Source organism: Mirounga leonina, unplaced genomic scaffold, assembly GCF_011800145.1.
Source record: "Mirounga leonina isolate KUSES-001 unplaced genomic scaffold, KU_Mleo_1.0 Mir_115, whole genome shotgun sequence".
Taxonomy (NCBI): Eukaryota; Metazoa; Chordata; class Mammalia; order Carnivora; family Phocidae; genus Mirounga; species Mirounga leonina.
In genome coordinates this window covers 15,611,866-15,632,990 of record NW_023270268.1, presented here as the reverse complement: position 1 = coordinate 15,632,990, position 21,125 = coordinate 15,611,866, and the positions used below count along the sequence as shown (strand labels likewise).

At 33.9% G+C, this 21,125-nt stretch overlaps 1 protein-coding gene across 11 annotated transcripts in view; it reads right to left on the bottom strand.

Annotated features, from left to right (window-relative positions):
- Positions 1 to 21,125, bottom strand: part of SLC4A7 (solute carrier family 4 member 7) — a 107,278-nt gene that overhangs the window by 6,084 nt on the left and 80,069 nt on the right. For 6 of the 11 annotated variants that reach the window (XM_034993504.1, XM_034993461.1, XM_034993449.1 and 3 more), the window contains 9 exons: positions 19,174 to 19,335; positions 18,713 to 18,826; positions 16,122 to 16,283; positions 15,684 to 15,935; positions 11,886 to 11,954; positions 10,423 to 10,596; positions 5,585 to 5,716; positions 3,230 to 3,327; positions 95 to 202 (listed from right to left, as the gene is read on the bottom strand). In XM_034993504.1, the coding sequence (XP_034849395.1) occupies positions 95 to 202; positions 3,230 to 3,327; positions 5,585 to 5,716; positions 10,423 to 10,596; positions 11,886 to 11,954; positions 15,684 to 15,935; positions 16,122 to 16,283; positions 18,713 to 18,826; positions 19,174 to 19,335 (1,271 nt within the window). The remainder of the gene's footprint in view (positions 1 to 94; positions 203 to 3,229; positions 3,328 to 5,584; positions 5,717 to 10,422; positions 10,597 to 11,885; positions 11,955 to 15,683; positions 15,936 to 16,121; positions 16,284 to 18,712; positions 18,827 to 19,173; positions 19,336 to 21,125) is intronic. The other 5 variants (XM_034993491.1, XM_034993455.1, XM_034993458.1 and 2 more) reach the window with 1 other exon arrangement.

The following is a 21,125-nucleotide window of genomic DNA, read 5'->3' as shown; positions in this document are numbered from 1 at the left end:
GAGTTACATTTAATGGTTTTATGAAATAGCTATCTATCCATAAGTCAACTGAAAATTGGCTACAGTTAGAAAATGCGTAAAGAGTTACAGCTACCTCGTGCTAGATCTGGTTACTTTGGCATTCTCAGTATTCATGGAAAGTGCCTTCCACTGTGCAGTTTTGGCCATTTCATCTGATATGTTAACAACTGAGGGATCAACACTGAAGAACAAATACACTTTTTGGTTAGTATTCAGTACTTGCAAAAGCATTAATACTGTCACTCTTAACTATATAATATTTGTCTTCATCAACATTAAATTGAGAAAACTCTTTGTCATGCACTTAAACCAAGGTCTAGCAAATATCAGAATTTTAGAGTTCTGTTAGAAAGGTTTCATGGGGAATTACATCCTTCTGTATAATCAAAACTAGGAGTAAGATTAATTAAATTGGCAATGATGCCCAAAGATGATCATCTTGGCTATAAGCGTATTATTGAAATAACAAAGGAATACATTAAATACAAAAAATATAGCCCCTTATGTTAATAAAAAAAAAAAAATAGTAATAAAAAAATACAGCCTCAAGTCAATTAGAAAACTTTTATAACTGGCACAAATTTCAGTTTCATCAACTAAAGATCCAAAGTATGTAAGGAAAACTTAAGATTATGGTTTAAAAAAAAAAAAAACTAGTTTTTAATAATTAAAAAAAAATCATTAAAAAGAATGATGGAAAAGGCAACAGTAAAAATAAAGCTCTGAAAATATTTGAACAGATAACACAAAAACAGGCTTATAAATATCACTTTCAGCTGACATTCACATTTTTAGTGTCAAAGTGTTATTCTATCAAATTTATCAAAATTCAAAATCAGAAGAACAAAATACTGTCCTTTCATTGTAAGGGATAAATGTAATCATTCCCTGTCTCTATAAAATATTGCAAAATTCATTCGAGACCCCAAATCCAACCATGATAATATCCATAAATAATTTTGGGCTCAAGGTTGTCAGCCACAAGTAATATGAAAGTACTATGAAGTTAATAGAAATATATCTGCAAGTCCTTTTTCTTCACCAAAAGAGTAATATTTCATGCATGCAAGTGACAAATACAAATGTCAAATTAGGTGTTAGGTTCACAATGTGATGGCAGCTATGTGATAAATAACTAAATGGCAGTCATTTTAGAAAGTACTAGCTTTGTTCACAATTTAAATCCAAATGTCATTTAAAATATAAGACTTCAGAGAAATGTGACATGGTCATTGCAGAATCCCTAGGAAAGGTGCTTTACCGGGTCAATTTTTTTTAAAGTGCACAAAATTTGAATGCCTAAATTCACAAGGGCAGAGCCTACCTACTCTGAGTAAATGTTTCTGTGGCTGGTTTGCCAACTGCAAATAACTGAAGAGAGACATTCTTGAAGCACTTTCTAGCTTCAAATGTCCCCCTCTAAGCACTTTCCCATTAGTAGAAATTAAGACCTTCTTTTTAAAGACAGTACATGTTTTGTTTTTTCCCAAAATGAAACGATGGGGAAAAAAAATCTGTCTACATTAAATCAATTACTTTCATATTTTATAGAGTTTTACAGTTTCTAAATGTTTTTCTTTATTATCTCATTTGATTTTCATGGCAAGTAATCCAAAGCTACTTAAGATTTTAAATTATGACAGATAAACAGGTCAGCCAATTGCTGGCATTCTTAATGTTCAAATTTTAAGCAAAGCAGCATTAATCTTGGCCTATGTCATCACTTAAAAAGAAAAATAAATATACAGATAATCATTCTTTTTGTTAAACATCAGACAGTATAAGTATACATTCCACTTAAATTTATCAAGGCCCATGTATAACCATACTAAGAAAGTGATAATGCAGGACCTACAGAAACTAAGTGGCGATAATCTCAGCAAATTGATGAGTCACTAATAACCATCATGGTAGCTCCTATACTCTTTTTCTAAATACAACAAAGTTAATATATTAATTTGTTTAATAAACATTAATACATTCCAGCAAAGCAGAGCACTATAGTTGGGTATATTAAGATGTCTATACTTGGCACTTAAAGTATATAAGAAAGATTTGAGGGAAAATGATGAAAGGTGACACAGAGTAATACCAAAGATGAAAATTAATAGTAAAAAGTATAAAGGAACATTACTTGATGAATTCATTTATCAAAACTAACCAACATGTACAAGTCTATGTAAGACCTCTGTAAAAACTATAAAAATTAATTAAAAAATGAAAAAAACCCAAAGTTAATAAATACCAACAAACCCTTTCCATTAATTGGTCAGGGAAGGAACCTATATACATTCTAAAACTGACTTTTCTACTATCAATAGCTAATCAGAAATAAATATGGAAATAGGAATCAGATACATGCATAAGTAATATAGGTTTTTAATCTTTTAAAACTACAAAAAAGTAAACAGAAGAATTTACCACTGTCTTTAGTTCTTAAATTTATAAGTAAATCACCAAAGTCATACAAAATAAGCTATATATGGAACTCAACTTTTTCTTTTTTTTTTTTTTAAAAGATTTTATTTATTTATTTGACAGAGAAAGACACAGCGAGAGAGGGAACACAAACGGGGAGTGGGAGAGGGAGAAGCAGACTCCCTGCTGAGCAGGGAGCCCGATGCGGGACTCGATCCCGGGACTCCAGGATCATGACCTGAGCCGAAGGCAGTCGCTTAACCAACTGAGCCACCCAGGCGCCCTCAACTTTTTCTTAATATGAGCACTCACTGCCAATAGTCAAGTCACACCTTTGAACTCCAGGGCCTCTAAACATAGTCACAATTTGGAAGGTTATCAGAAAATGGATTACAAAGGTTAATTTTCCAGCACACACTGATGCAGGCCTAATAAAGGACAGAAAGGAAAAAGCTATACTGATTTTAATCTCCATTTAAACAGAAGGAGTGATGCACGACAAGTAACTCTTGTCTGCTTGGCATGGAAGTTGGTTTCAGGCTCTGGTCCAAGTCCAGCTTTTTCTTCACTCCTGCCTACAAACCTGCGAGGGGAAGAACCGTGAGACTTCCCTTTCAAGTTCCTGAAGACCCCCTTTAGTTCTTGGCATTATGCCAGATACCGGTTTTGTCATCTTTTTAAAAACAGAGATCACTGCTTTTTGAAAATAGAGATCACAAAGCATTACATGGCTTATTCATGTACTTGACACGTATAAAAAAATACATTTTACAAGATAGTTTTATCTCACCTATATTTTAGGGCCTTAACTGGAATCTGTAAGAGACTTCCCCCTTCAAATGGAAGGTGCACAGTGTCATCATCAGCTTGAAGCATTCGTTCAGCTTCCTTCAGAGCACATACATGAAAAAATTACTTTTCCCAGAATATTTCCAGGAGGACCAATTAATATATAAAATCTTCAAGAATTAGAAACCCAAACCGACAATATATTTAAACATATTTGCCATGACTGAAAAATTCCTTTTACTATTATAAATACATACTGGTAGCACAAAAGAAAACAACCACTTGTAAAGGCTAAATTTTAAATGGTTATAACTTTCATTTCTTTAAGTTAATCATGAATACTACATTAAAATCAATTTACATAAATTTTATTAACAAATTATTAGTATATAATAAGAGATAAAATTTTGTGAAATCTGATGGCTTGCATTACAATACAATATAAGCAAAACCTCATTTGGATAAGGCAGGGTTTCTCAATCTCAGCAATACTGATATTTAGGGCCAAACAATTCTTTGTAGTAAGGGGCAGTCCTGTATATGCAGGATGTTCGGTAGCACCCCAGACCTCTACCCACTGGATGCCCATCCAATTCTGACAATCAAAAATTTCTCAAACACGGAAATATGAACCCTGAGGAGAAGTGTCACCCCTGGTGGAGAACAATTTACACTGGAGACATGACGCAAAATCATGGTATCATAATTACTGGGGACATGACAGGATGGACTGGAAGAGCATCTATACTCTCCTTTCTTACCACTAGAAACCCCAGTATTTGTAGGTGGCACTATGCCCAGCTTTTAAAAAATAATCATTTAAAAAAAAATAAAACCATTGCTACATTTCCCAGCATTCCCTGCAACTCCATGTGGCCATGAGATACAAGTGGAACTTACTGGATGGCATTTCTAGAAAGACTTCTTAAAAAACAGGATAGCAGGGGACAGCCCATTTTGCTTTCTCACCCCACCCCCTTCCTTCCTGCCATCTCAAATGCAAACATGACAGCTCAAGCTCAGCGTTCATCTTGACCTATTAGGTGATTCTGAGAATGGAAACTGTTGCCGAGGATGGGAGGACAGCAGCATGGAAGCTCCAGACAACTCTGTGGAACCATCCCACTAGATCACTTACTCCTCAAGACATCTACAGGAGAGCATAAACTCTTGTGTTTAAGCCTCCTTTACTTTCGTCTTCAGTTATATACACTGAACCTTATTCTAACTTAAAAAGAAAATAATAAACAGGTAATTTTAACCTAAGTATTTTATAAATGAATTGCATCCTCTTTGAAAACTCACCAAAAGCTCATGAACATTTACATATATAATATAGTTTTAAAGAGAACAATAATCTTTTAAAAGTTTTGGAGGCTCAATTCAAACTAGTGTTCCAGTTAGTATCCTAATTAGTCATAATTTTTGTCAAAAAGTAAACATAAAACCAGTAATTTTGCCATAAATCAGCACTGAATAATCAATCCAAACTATGAAAAAAATCCCAAGGCTTAAACCCAGTTGTCCATAAAGTTTTAATAAATACATTTCCATAAATACTATGCAATATAATAAGGCATAAATTATGTTGCTTTCTCTCAAAAATGAGAAGGAAAAAAGTAATTGTGAGATCTCTATTTAAACACACCACAATATTTAAAATGTGTAATCTTTCTTCTTATCTTTGATTTTCAAACAATATTCTTAATGGGAAAACTGAGTAGGGTACTAAAATCAATACAATCATCTATGCTATATGTTCAGTTTCTACTTTTCCTTCTTACTAATAGCATTGAGCTGGTTATTTAAAAAAATCAAATTCAGAATAAAATATTCATGTAAATCTCTGTATACAAATTAACTAATGGTACATGATACCACATATTAAGGCTAGAGTTTAACAGTACTTTTTATAAAAAGATTAAAGTCCCCTTTGTCATTATGTATATGTCAGATTATTAAAATGTTAAAATTAAAATGTACACTACAATGTGCTTATGTATTTAATGTGCTTGTGTTACCTATGCTTTATCTATGTTTTAAACACTGCTAAATTCTCTCACTGTTAAAAATAAGTACTCATGTGATACGTAATTTTTAAAAGGTTATTGTTGGGTCAGGGCTTTGGAGAGGCAACTTAAGTTGGTAAAATGGGTCAGAGCTGATGTTTTGAACAAGTTACCTACTAACCTCTGCCTCAGTTTCCTTATTTGTAAACCAGAAATAAAAGAAGTACCTACACTTCATAATAATAAGGTTTTTAGGAGGATTAAAGGAGCAGATTCCTGTAAAGTGACCACGAGAGAGCCTGCTACTTGGTCGAAATATTAAACAACAAGTGAATAGCGTAAATTACCTCTTTCTCTTTTTTCTTTTTGTCATCTTCTTTCTTTTTCTTACTTTCTGGCATGAGATCATCAAGCCAACTAAGTTCTCTCTTTGTGAAACACAGATCCATGAGTTTGCGTACAAAGACTAATGCAAGAACCTTAAAAAAGTGGGGGAGAAACTATTAAGTAACATCTAAAAATATATAAATTATATCTAAAGAGAAATAGTATCAAGTCATAAATAACAAAAAAGTACTTCATGTATTTTATTTAAAAATCACTTCAGGGGCCCCTGGGTGGTACAGCTGATTAATCGTTGGGATTCTAGGTTTCAACACAGGTCATGATCTCAGGATCATGATAATGAGCCCCACCTCGGGCTCCACGCTCAGCAAGTAGTCTGTTAAAGTCTCTCTCTGCCCCTCCCTAAGTGCACGCGTGCACTCTCCCTCTCTCTCTCAAATAAAATAAATTTTTTAAAAAATTAAAATCACTTCATACACCATCTTATTTCAAAGGAACTGAGTCACGTATTTATCTTTCAAGCTTCCTGCTCAAAGCAAACATACAAAAGAAATGGCATTTTTAACCTCTTCCTATATAAATCCCTTGCATTCTGCATAAAATTATAAAGCAGATTAAGCACAGTATCTTCACAGTACAAGATTATTAATTTTTATGATGACTTTAAATTATATACATTATATAGGCAGATATAACTTTTTCTTTTTTGAGAGTGTGTGAGAGGGGGGAAGAGGGGACAGACAGAGAATCTTAAACAAGCTCCATCTACGCCCAGCACAGAGCCCGATTCAGGGCTCGACCTCCTGACCTGAGCAGAAATCAAGAGTAGGACGATCAACTGACTAAGACGCCCAGGCATCCCTAAATAGATATAAATTTAAAAATCTCTTAAGCAATGCAACAGAGAACCCATTTGCCAATATTAGGCTTAGATTTTCCAATCATATATATGAAAAAGATATACCATTACTTTGTTTTCCTCTAACTGCTACTAAGGTTGAAGATATTTTCAACTGTCCATTGGCCATTTGGGTTTCTTCTGTTCTTACCATTTTCCTTATTACTATCTTTTGCCTGGTTTTCAATTGCTTTTGATGACTTTTATTCATGAATTCATAAGAGCTCTGTGTAGTTCAGACAGAAGCATTTTATCTGCCTTATATGTTACAAATGCCTTCTCCCAGTTCACAATCCAATTTTACTATGTTCATATAAAACATTTAATTATCATGTGGTCAAATATATCTTTCCTTTACAGTTGGGTTTCCCTATCTTCTTTGAAAAGTTACCCTCAATCACTGGACTATATAAATATTTTTCAAAATTTTCTACTACATTTTAACATTTAAATCTTCAATTCATTCATGGTTTCTTTCTGAATATGGTACTGGTTACAGAAGGAACCTTAGCTCCCATACACAGTCAAGTCTTCTAAGACTATATACTAAATTTTCCCACATAGATGAATTATCACCTTTAATGAAATAACCTGTTCATGGTACTCAAGTGGTAAGTTCTCATATATTCTGATAAATTCTGGACTCACTAGTCTACTTTTCTGATTTTTGTCTGTTCCCATGCCAATTCCATGCTGTGTTGGCTGCACTGACTTGACAGCAATTTTTAAATATTTAGTTATCACAACAGCATGGTATCAGCACAGGAACAATCAAGTCCCTCACCCCAGACCCAACCAGGAATTCTTAATTAGCTTTGTTTTGTTATTCCTCTGGTATTTATTATATCCTTATTTTTTTCATTAATATGCAATTTACATATAGTAAAATAGAAAAATATCATATATACAGTTTGACACTTTTGACAAACATACATATTCATGGAACCCACATCCAAACAAGATACAGAACATTTCTACCATCCATGTTGTTATCTATGACTCTGGCACTTATTTTTCTCTATAAGCTTTAAAATTATCTGGTTCACACTGACAACAACCTCCCCGAATACACACAAACACACACGCAAATAAAACTCCTAACATTCATACTTGGAAATGACATCTTTACAACAGTAAGTATGCAAAACAAAGAACATGATATATATTCCTCTTTGTTCAGGTCTTAATTTTATGTACTTCAACATTATTATGGATTGAATTGTGTCCCCATGAAAGATACACTGAAATCCTAACCCCCAGTACCTCAGAATATGACTTTATTTGGAAATAGGGTTGTTGGAGATAAAATTAAGATGAGGTCATACTGGAGTAGGGTGGGTTCCTAAAACAGTACGTCCAGTATCCTTATAAAATGGCCATATAAAGATACAGTGATACACAGAACACTACATGACAAGGTGGCAGTTTGGAGTTATACAGTTGCAACACAATGCCAAAGACTTTCAGCAAACCACCAGAAGCTAGGAAAAGGCAAAAAAGGGTTCCCTTACAGGGTACAGAGGGAGCATGGCCCCATCCACACCCTGACTTCAAACTTCCAGCATCCAAAGCTATCATTACAATAAACTTCTTTGGTAAGCCAATGAGTTTTCTTGTAACCACCCACTCTAACAGCATTCTTACTAATTCTATTAGGGGCTTTTAGTCTTTTTTCATTTGAGTCGTTTGACTTAATAGACAAACAATCACATTATCTACAAATAATGTTATCTCTTCCTTATAACAAATACTGTATTATTCTTATATCACAGTTAGAATCTTCATATCAAATAACAGTAATAGTGTGCTTCCTTATATTAGAACTCAGTTACAAATTTTTATTCACAATGACTGCAATTTTATAAGTCTTTCTATCTTTATGTTGGTAATTCTTACTTGCTGCTAAAGTATCACAGTCTATTTAATCATGATATATTACTTATAGAAACACTGTAAATTTCTTTATTTGTTAATATCTTAAGATTTTTTGCACTTATATTAGTGAGAAGTCACCATCATTCTTTTGTACAACTTTATTAGGCTTTGGTATTAAGATCTTGTTAGTGTTTCATGAGAAAAAATGCAGACGTTTCCATCTTTTCCTTTGGTCTACAATAAGTCAAGAAGTACTGGAATTAAAAGTTCTTAAAACTCAGCTGGGCCTGTGATCCAAGGGCAGATCTTTGGCCATTTTTCCAGTCTCTTGTATGCAACTGAGTTAAACAGATCCATAGATTTTATATTTCTCTTTGGGTTAATTCTCAGAAATGTATGTATGTATAGAATGGAAATAATCCATCTCCTCTAGATCAGTGGCAGGAAAACCACAGCCCTTGGATTAAATCTGGCCCTACCTGTTTTGTATGGCCTGTGACCTAAAATAGCTTTTAAAGATGCACATTTGGAATTGATTTGATGACAGGGAATACTAACTCTAAACCTCAGCCTCAGCCAAGTGAAATATTATCCTAAATGAAAAAGAATTCCATTCTTCTCATTAGTAGTCTTTCATTTTAATTTTTTTAATTAACATAATGTATTACTTATTTCCGGGGTACAGGTCTGTGATTCATCAGTCTTACACAATTCACAGCGCTCATCAGAGCACATACCCTCCCCAATGTCTATCACCCAGCCACCCTATCCCTCCCAACCCCCTCCACTCCAGCAACCCTCAGTTTGTTTCCTGAGATTAAGAGTCTCTCATGGTTTGTCTCCCCAAGATGAAACCGGAGTAGTCTTTCATTTTAAAAAACTGTAAAATTACTTTTTAGATTTCACCAATAAGAAATTATGGAAATTTCTCTCCTGTTATAGAAGTGCCTATATATCTTGTGACCTACAAAGCTGAAAATATTTACTATTTGACACTTTACAGAAATAAAGTTGGTCAACCTCTACTCTAGATGTATAATATTCCTATAGATTCATGTAGTATTTTCTTAAAGCCCTTCAAATCTCTTTCACAGCTGTGATTACATATCTTTTCTCTTTCTTAATCTTGTATATTTTGCTCTCTTTTCTTCTTTACTCAAGCTTGGAAGGAGTTTATTCACTACTGATTTTACAAATAAAAAATTTGGTTGCATTTTTTTAAGTCTTCTTGAATAATATATGTAATGAAGGGTATACATTTTCCTTATGAACTTTAGGTGTCTCTCACAGACTTGGTTAAAAATTCTCTGCTGCAATACCTACAATGTTTTTTTTAACTCAGTTTTCAACCCAGGGATTATTTCAGCATTTAATGTCTAAATGCTTTAGATTTTTCTAGTGCTTTTCATTATTCATCTGTAACTTAATTTATTTGTGATCAGGAAATGTAATTGCCTGCATAATTTTTACAGCTTTTTAATTTTTAAGATTTTCTTTGTGGTCAAGTACATAGCCAATGTTTACATGGAATTTACAAAGGATGAATATTCTGTTTACAAAATGCAATATTCTGTGGTAATTTAGTGAACCATACTGTCTTATTAATATATCATCTAAAATCTTTATTATTTTTTAACTTCTAGATCTGTTAATTTCTGAGAAAGATGTACTGAAACATTCTATTAAAGAACTAAGCTGTTCCAGTTGCTTTGCTTTTTTACATCTGGTTATCATCTTTGTCCCACAAATGTAAAAGTTGTTTAAAAATACAAAACAGCATTCTATAGCCCAAGGACTAACAAACAAACAAAAATATAGAAAATAAAAAGCAAATTCAGTTTCTAAAGCGACTCATTTAATAGCTATGAAATGGCCAATTCATATTTCAAAACACCTAGGGTGCTTAAAATGGGCTACTTCCTTTCTCAAATATAAATATTACTAATACATTACTGTATTATAGTACTAAGATAAACGTTAGTAAAACACTGTTGAAACACACAGGAGTGTTATTAACTAGTGACAAAGTCTGAAAAAGTTAGGGAAAAAAAAAAAAAAAAGCCTTACCATCATGGGAAAAACTACCGCAGCAGCTGAAGCTTTTATCACCCACAAAAGAACCAGACAAGTGAGCTGAATGACTGTGAAAATATGGACCTTCCAGAGAGGCACGTAACGAAGGTATATCAAATCGGGCTGATGCTTAGCAGGCATTCCAAATAATTTTATACGGTCAAAAAACTATGTATTGAATGGAAAACAAAGCAAGAAAAAGTTTTCAACAAAAGTATCATTTCTGCTACTTAGGAAATTATATACAACCTTAGCGTTTTGTGATTTAAACTCTAATCCTTGATATGTTCTGATAGTATAGGAGAATATTTCAGTACAGAACATCTGGACTCAAGCAGAGGAGCAAAAACCAAGGCAATCATTCTAATTTAATGCAATTAATTTAATCAGAAAACACAAATGAAAATGTCTTAATATGTGGGATTAAAATATTTAAATAAATTTATCTGCTATAATCAACTGCACAAGGCATTTACTTTCTTTGACCTTGTTTTCTAATATGTACAATAAGAGAGCCACAATTTCCTAGGTTCTTTCCAACTCTAACATTATCAATTTTATAAAATAGCCTGAAGTAACAATTACTAAACTTTCACCCAATGAAAAGGAAACGATGAGCAAACTCCTTGGTGTTTTTGAACTTTAGTTCCCTCATTTATAAACCAGGAGTAAGATCTCACAAAATTGTAAACGAAAGTTGTAAAAGAAAAAATTAAAAAAAGAAAATCAAGTGAGTTAATGAGATCACTCCTTGACCAGTGGGGGGGAGATCCGGGACTACTGAAAAAAATAAAGATGCTGTCTCTGAGAAGCCTTGCCAGCACCAGCTGTCAGCTTTCCCTGATAAGGTGGCCACGTGGTGCTAACAGTGCTTTCGGAGCCCAGTGTTTTACAGGAAGAACTTAGTAAATTTTATCAGGTTGTTTTCCAGGAATTATTATCAACAAGACAAACAGAGTAGGGAAATCACTGGGTTCTAACCCTGGCTCCATTGCTTACTTGGTTAAGAACCATCCATAAGTCCCTCTATTCCTGTTTCCCAGGTGACAAAATTAGTATTTCTTCCTTGCCTGCTGCTTAACAATGTTTTGAGAATCACAGACAATAATCTGTGTACTAGGCTTTATAAACTGTATTGCACCACACAAATGGCAAGTATTAACCATTCCAGTCCTCAACATGCCCCCTTCTTACTATTAGTCTTTATCAGTAGTTACAGGGCCTTTCATTGGCTTCTATTAAAAATAGGTAAGGATGATCTCCTTCATGAGCTCATTGAGGGAAAAATGTGTAGTAAGCAATAATCACTTGGAAAATGTGGATTTGAAGTCATCAGCTAACCTGCCTCCCAGAGTATCAGAGTTGAGAATACATCACTACCATCATAAAAACAATCTTTGCAAATTTAAAATATGTTTTAACTTTTTCTACAAAATTATTAACTACTTAAGACTTGCCTGGATTCCTTTTAATGAGGAAACTCCCATATAAAGGAAAACACCATACAGGACAGGCATTGGAATAAACTGTAAATAAAAGGACCACAGTTAGAACCCATGCTACTAAAACAATTTCATAGTAATAAAATACACAAAAACATAGTGAGTACCTATGGAGACAGAATTAAAAGATCTTTCAGTGATGAGATCTAACTTTTCTATAAATAAGAAAAATGCTAATAAACGAGAGCCTCCTTGAAAAACTGTCTCTCTCCTACATGTTTCTTCCTGAAACAGGAGAATGTTCAGTGGTTAAGAATATGAGCACTACAGTCAGACTGCTTGGTTTAAAATGGAAGTTAACCTTTTCTTGAGCCTTAACCTCTCTATGCCATAATTTCTGTAACAGATTGCATGAAGATTAAAGGATCTCAAATACTAAAATACTCAGAAAAGCACATGGTGCCTATCAATCAAAAGCTTTAGCCAGGAATTAAAATAACAACAATAAAAAATTTTTAAAAGCATTAGCCATTATTATTGTTATCACTACCATATAGTAACTACTATACAATAGTACCATTTACTGATATAATAATTGAACTCCACTTCCAAAGAAAGTCCTTATTACTTTGGCAGTTAGAGGGATCCCAAATGCCTACCTATCATACCTAGGCATCCTACAGGAAAGCCATTAGCAGGCTCCATCCACCTACTCAAAAACCACAAGCAGTACTCTCACCACCAAGAAAAAGAACTGCAAAGAAAAAAGACCTAACAGCTACAGAGGAAAACCACATTCACACTCTACTGAACAACTGAGTATGTCCTTCCTAAGAAACCTAGGAGGAAAAAGTACTATAGGAAGAGAAGAAAACAAGTTAAAAATCTAATAAGTACCCTCAGGAAATTTCAAGAAAATATTTTATCCATAAAGCAACTTCAGAATGCTAGGAAAAATAAATAATCAGAATGAAAAAGGCTTCTAGAAATTTAAAGATATAATTATCAAAATAAATAATTTTGTAATAATGATTTTGATGAGACTAAAGAGATCAATCTAAGAAAAACAGGAAATTTTCATTAAGAGTGAGGGCACAGGATAGAAACATGAGAACATTTCCAGAAGGTAAAATATCTGTCTACCTGAAGTTGAAGAACTATCTAACAGAAAGAAAAGAAACTAAACACTGGCCAAACATTCCCATAATCAAAGGCACAAGTTTCCAGAGAACAATGGCCCATAGCGAGAGCGGTAGGGTGAATGAAAGTCCTTATCCATATATCCACCTAAATATCCTAGTGAAATTGCAGAACACCAGGATAAAAAGGATGTTTTGGTAGCTTCTAGAAAGGAAGAAAATGCCTCTGAAATTACAAAAACCAAATAGGTATCAGACATTTTATTCGGACCACTGGTCTATAGGAAACAATGACTTTAAGACTCAAAGAAAAGGGCGCCTGGGTGGCTCAGATGGTTGAGCGTCTGCCTTCGGCTCAGGTCATGATCCCAGGGTCCTGGGATCGAGTCCCACATCGGGCTCTCTGCTCCTTGGGAGCCTGCTTCTCCCTCTGCCATTCTCTCTCTCTCTCTGTCTCTCATGAATAAATAAATAAAAATCTTTAAAAATAAAAAAAAAAGACTCAAAGAAAAATAATTTGAACACTGAAACATACGTATATCTATCAATCAAATGTGAGAATAATTTGAAACATGAAAGAACTCTGAAAGTTTACCACCCATGGCACCACATATGAAAAAATTAGGAATTCCTTTAGCAATGCAAAAAAAAAAAAAAAAAAAGATGTAAGAAAAAGTAGAAATAGCATATGCAATTCTTTTTTTAAAGTAAGGGAAGGTAATAGGTGCTAAGAAAACTTATTGGGTCCTAAGGCTTGGGCAGTTACTCTTCAAGCAGCAATAGGAGCTTAGGGAAGTAGGGTATATTTCTGCCTCCACTCAGGCAGATCGGACTGCTTAGTCCTCAGTGAACACAGGTGTATCATCATAATACTGCTTATGTGTTCCCAGAGGGTTTACATTTTTATAATTTAACTTACAGAAAAAGCATGGACAGTTTAATTATAATTACAGCACAAAATGCAAATGTTGGTAACCATTAAAATAAAACTAAAAACACAGTCAACCAAAGGCAGGTGATGGAAGGAAGACTGGCTGGTGGCCACTTAAGTGTGCTAAATCCTCATAAAACATCCGACCTTACATGACACACTCCCAAGGTATTTAGTCTCAGGACCCCTTTATGTTCTTCAAAGGTATACTGAGGACACACTCCCCAAATACTTTTGCTTTTGTGGACCCAGAGGTCGTCCTTAGACTAAACTTTGAGAATCACTCTTAGGCAAAGAGACTCAGTGTAAAAATAATCAAGCAAAAAATAAAATTATAAAAATATGTAAAACTATAATGGTTGTAACCACCAATATAACTTAAAAAAACAGAAAAGTTCAAAAGAGTTTACCTCTGGAGAGTTGTTTTTGGAAAGTAAGGGAGAATAGGGAGACTAAGTTTTCATTTTAGGGCTTTCTTGATGTTCTATTTGAATTTTTCTGCCTATATACAGTCAATACTTAAAAAATTTTAAAGGCAACCTTCCTTAGTAAGGGACAATATCCCCGTAAGAGTGCACTAAATCTTTCTCCTCTTTTGTCAAGTACTTCTAACAATACACTCACCACAATGCAGTAAATATCCCTTTACCTATCTGTTTCACCAACTAGACTGCCAAGTTCTGAAAAGCAGACAATAATATATCCTATTTATTATTATTTCCTCAGTCTTAATAGCAGAGTAAGTACTCAACAAATATCTGGTGAATTAGTCAGTTGCTAGAAAGTTCATAAGATGAAGGCCAAAGAATTCTAGTATTTAATTTTTTTAGTTAATATAATAACATACATACACACTCCAAGTTTTGTCCCCAATTTATAAATGTACACAACTCTTTACTTAATAGTTTTCTTTGCAATAACTAAAACACCAAGGGAAAAAATGGAGTTGAGCTCTTCCACAATGAAAAGAAAATTTCAGATTAGATACTTTGCTACATTTGCTATTATTATGTTTTTTAATCACTAGATTCATTAGGATATGTATAGTAAAAACCAGATGTAACTAAAAGATATTTAACATAAAGTTTAATTTCTTGCATACTTCATTTATATTAGCTGTTTGTTTTTAAGATTTTACTTATTTATTTGACAGAGACACAGCGAGAGAGGGAACACAAGCAAGGACAGCGGGAGAGGGAGAAGCAGGCTTCCCGCCGAGCAGGGAGCCCGATGTGGGGCTCAATCCCAGAACCCTGGGACCATGACCTGAGCCGAAGACAGACGCTAACGACTGAGCCACCCAGGCGCCCTGTTTTTGTTTTCTAAGGAGCGCTACTACCGTTATTTCATTTAGTTGATCAGAAAGAATACATTTATTTAATTAATAGCAATTATTTTCACATTTTGGTCAAATAACTATGTCAAACATATTTCACTATTACTTCCTCTAAGATGCCTATAAAATCCTCTGGGTATATTCTTCTTTTAGATCATAACTAAGCCATGGATTAACTCCTTCCAAAACTCTATAGTCTTTAATACTATCCTTTTACAGTATTTCTAAGATGGACACATCTAACACTGAAATGCCTCCCATACTAAACACCATATACTAGAATATTATTTTCCAAGTAAATTCCAGGAAATGAAACTAATTTTAGATATTTTCATGTTTCATTTTCATACAACCAAGTATAATTTTATGACAAAAAAGATGTTAAAATATTGCAATAGAGATTTTACCTTTAGTACTGAAGTCATGAACACAGACAGGCCCATTAGAATAAAAATCATTAGCCCTGTAACTCGCTGTTCACGAATTCCCAAAAACTTGGGTTGTTCCCCTGGAGCAGAACATTCAGATTCAAGTTTCAAGCTGTTGACATGACTTATTGACAACACTGTTGCAGCCACAAACCATGGAAGTCCCATGATAGAGCAAACCCCCAACATAACACCAACCATGAGCAAATCAAGGTGATAGCCAGCTCCTTTCTGAAAAGTGAAATGAACATGAATATTTATAAGTCTGAACTGTTCTTTTAGGTTAAAATTCTATATCATTTTATAAACAGAGAAGAAATTAATTTTGATCTCACATCTTTTAATGTTCCAGTCATTATGAAAATACCTCAAACTCTTGAAGAAATTACAAAACCTGACACAAAATTTTAAAATTACCTTCAATTTGTGCTCCTTTCTGTTTATGATTACAGCTGTAATTTGTTGATCCATAAAGATGAGAATGGTACAAAGCAGAGCTGGAATAGCAGCTATTAATAAAGTCCACCAAGGATTTTCTCCCAATGGGCTTATGATCCAGCCCCTACTTGGATCAGTAGGCTGTTAAAAAATTAAAGATAAAAAGAAAGAAGTTTCTTCCTACCGCACAAAACTTCCACAACATAGGCTGTGTCTATTCCAAGAAATTCCAAGGGATTAGAAAGAACTAGATTAAATCTTGGAATGGATGGTGAATTATCTGCACAAGAATGCTTCCCATCCCTCAACGCAGGTCCCTTGGCCATGGAGTCAATCTTTCCAACTAGAGGTGGAATCCATTTCCTCCCCTTGGACCTAGGATGTCCTTATGGTTTACTTCAGCCAACAAAATAAAGCCAAAGTGACACTGTGTGACTTCTGAGTTTTGATCTCAAGGGAACTTGCAGCTTCTCTAACCTTCCTGGAACCCTGAGATTAGCTGTTGAGTAAGCCTGGATAAGCCTTCTTGAGGATGAGGTACAATGTGGTGAGAGAGAGAAGGGAGCCAGTTACCCCAGCTGCTTCAGCCATCTGATCTGAGTTCCCAGACATGGGAATGAAGACATATTACCCCCATCAAAGCAATGGATGACTGCAGCCACATCAAAGATCCCAAACCAGCTTAGTACCAACTGCCACCTATTTATGAACAAGTTAAGGGGTTGCTGTTTTACAGGCTTTATGTTTGGGGAGGTTTGTTATAGACAAATAGGTAAGTGAAGCAGAGTGTCATTTCAACATGCTCCTAACCTACTTCAAATAAAGTGAGGTCAATCTACCTACTAGATCAACTCCTAAACTAAACTGCTTTGAAGATCCTACAGACTAGTTATCTTGGCAGGGTCAGTACTACATCAGAACAGGGGCCTCAGGACATATTTTTCCAAAGCATCTACTGACAAATATCTGGCACTTTATCAGACACAAATACATTCCACAGTTGTAACGTAAAATTTGTTTTACAACAAAAAATTTTAAAAGATCCTAGGAGTTTAATATTCTTGGAGGGCATTGGATATATTGAAATCTAAACATGTTTTCATTACCTAAACTTCATTGTAAGTTTGTTTTTTCTTCACAAAAACACTTGTCAATACAAAAGGAACATTTAATATTTTCAAATGCAGGTATTCCAATTTTCCCACACCGATACACATTAAGCTGCTTGATATTCAAAACTGTACATGATTAAAATTTTTTATCTATACAATGCACAAGTTCTTAAGTGTTCCTTGGTTTACTTCCCCAAATGTATCTTATGCCCCTTGAAATCAGTTTGCTACTTGAAAGCTAGAGCAATAAATGAATAACAAAAATATATTTAGGGATGAAAATAAGGAACTGGGCCCAGGATTAAGGGAAATTACATCATGATGTAATATTTTGAACCAATATTAACTTATAGTTTCATTTGGTAAAAGGTGTGGTAAAAAAAAAAAAAAGACTTTCATATAGCTATGCTTTTAAACAAAGATATCCAAATTTTATTACATACTTCCAGCAGCAAAACAATAAAAAAATTTTTTTAATAAAATTGAGTATACTCAATGGCTCTATAAGCATTTATATGTTAGGTTACTAATGGTTTTCCATAGTAAAATTCATATAGTAAGTATTATAAAGCTAAATTTTTATTTTTAAATAAAAATGTAAGTAGACCTTCTATATAATTTTAGTGGATCATTTTCCACCCATGCACTCTACTTTGGAGACTACTGGTTTTAAAAACAATTTTTTCCCATGAGAAATAAAACAGACTAAAATTATATTCATTTTATTCCTTATTTCTAATCCCCTTTAAACCTTCTGTTTTTAAAAGAAGTCATATAATTTGCTATAAAGATAAACATAACCAGGGACACAAATATCTCAACTATAGGAAATTCCAGAAACTATTCAAAAGCTACCAACTCCTACTTATAAAAGGGAAAACAATTCTTGAATGCTATTATTATGCATATGCTGTATTATGTACAACATAGCTACAGTCTGCTGATGAATGCAAAGAGCTCATGGATGGTCAGGTAAGTATCATTTTTCTTGTGGAATAATATATTTGATTCTCTCCTGATTCTGCTGGAAAATGAGACATGGAGCATTCCATTTACTGTTGGAGCATTCCATTTACTGTCGGATACCCCACCCTACTAGAAATTTAACTAGGATCTCCTCATTACAATTTTAAATTCAAGTTTGAGTCACTTCCTTATAAAGGAATAAAGAATGTTTCTTTTGCCTGGAAAATACATCATGAACTCCAGCTACAACAGCAGGGTCAAATTTTTTAAATGACTCCCAAGTACTTACCATGAGTATTTTCATTCACCCTCCCTGACGGGACTAACTCTGATACCTTCTTGCTTACTTCCTAAATAGGTTCACTTGTCTCTTTACATCTTGTCATCTTTTATGTATGTGAGAAAAAACATGTATATATTCCTATAACGTGTCTAATTTTAAAATAGTTTGGTATTCCCAAGTAACAGATAACCAAATATTTTAATCCTTACCTCAAATTTTTCAGGAACGTGAAGTTTAGGAGATGGAACTCCTACAAGGTAGTCAATTACAACCATTATTACTATTGTGAGAAATACAGCAAAGTCACTGATTGTCGATCGCACCTATATTAAAGGGATTATGTTAAAATAAACACAGAAAAACTATGTGTCCTTTCCATATTATGCTCATCTGTCAGATTAAAATATGCCACTAGAAAGTGTGAATAAGGTTTTTAAAAAGAAACACGTTTCACAACTAACGTACTACCATCCCATTCCTCATGGTACCATTATCTTCCTAGTATTAGTTCAGAAACGTAATATACATTTTTCACTATAAATAAGTTCTTTACAACTATTTGATATCAACCATTAACCCCAAACAATGTATTACTGTTCTGAAATAAGCCAAAGTAAGAAAAACTAAAAACATGAATATTATCAGGACTCCAAAATCACACCCCAGTTACCTTGGTAGGAAAATACCGCTTGGTCTTAAATTGCTTGAGGAATGAAGACAGAAAAAATGTTGTGAAAAATAAGATGACACACCAAAACAGCACATCTGGAATATAAGGTCCATGAAGACTACAAGCTGATCCTACAAATACACCATGAAAGGTTTTACATTCCTGGGGAAAAAAAGGAGGAAAAAAAATAGAAAAAGGAGGGAATGAAGAAGATTCTCAGGTATCTAATAAATTACCAATGAATTCCATTGACTCAAAGATGCTAGTGATTGAAGACATGCCATTATTTTGTATTTCACTTAGAAAGAAAAAACACTGCCTAGTCAACTTCAACTGTAAACATATCCTGAGTTCAGAGATGTTACAGTTTGAAAAATATGTGTATCTTAAGTCACTGAACTGAAATACAGTATTTTGCCAAGTTACACCACACAGTCCTTTCCTTTCAATTCCATATTCCCTTTAGTGAATGCCTCAGAGTGAATAGCAATTCCCAAATATTTTGTATGCATTCTTGCTGGTCCACAATTTTACTATCTTTCCTTTACTTCTAAACAAGTCGCTTAAAACAAAAGCAACTGACAGAAAATTACTACTGCGTCTATTTACAATGCTGAATAAAAAATGGTATGGTGCTAAATTCAAATCAGGAATAAAAACTGGTTGGCTTTTCTGACTTAACTCAAAACCATGGGATTAAAAGCAGTAAAGCAACCATTCAAATAGTATTTCTATTTAAAAAAAAAATCTTAATTATATGGCATAATGCAATTATAGAAATCTATTGACCTAATTTTCCTTTCGAGGAAAAAATACTGAAAGGCAACCAGAGATTAACAATGATACACTCCACTAATGTCATTTTTCTCTTACTTATATTCTAAGGAGACTCATTTTAACAAACACAACTCAGGTTTACCAAGAGAAAAATAGTCAAAGCTTCCACTATTCTCAATTTCTAACTGCTGAGATTAGTAAAGGTACAAATTTACAACACGGATCATAAAAATAAAAGCTATAAGTATAAAAAAACAAAAACAAAAACATTGGGCCTTTTTAATATCAAGAAAACACACAAAAGACCTGTATCTGTAATATCAAGACCTCCTATTCAACTTGAAATGAGGTTTTTTTAACAGATCACTTTCATTTGAGCACCTCTATTAACTCTACCTCTTTCGTAGCAAAATTGACTTTTTAAATATAAAACAGTCAAGCATTAATCTAAGTTGATTACTGATATATAAATATGCTTTAAATCAGCAGTGTCCAACAGAACTTTCTGTGCTGATGGAAATTTCTATTATCTCCACTGTCCAATGTGGCAGCCAGATGAACTGGCTGAGCTCTTGAAACATGGCTAATTCGACTGAGAACTGAACTTTTAATTAACTGTATTTAACTTAAATTTAAATAGACACATGTGGCCAATGGCTACTGTACTGGACCATACAGACTTAAATTATCAGTGAGATAAAACTGCAGATGGTACCCTTCCCATGATATATCGATATCCTTCCAGTTATATGATACCCTTCCAATAATATAACTATTATCTTTAGTGAGAAAACAATGCCTTGCAATTGCTTATATGATATAAAAAGCACCAGAGAAGCTCAAGAGATCTAGGTTTTAATTGATATTGCCAGAATCACTTTATGTCTTAATCCCAAAGCCCAATCTGGGAATATACAGTAGGTGCTCATTATGTGTTTTTGTCCTGTTTCCTCCTTTCTTAGGTGCTTAAGTTACACTAGTCTCTACAGACAAGACTACAGAGTAGACTACTAGACCACAGTTAAAGTTCAGTTTGACATCGAGGACATTAGGAAAGCACTCATGATCTTCTAAATAAGATGTTCATGGAGCAGATAAACTGATACACGGAGAGCAGGACAAATGGATGTTGGCTGTTCTGTCAACTCCAGTATATGCAACCAGAGTCCTAGCAG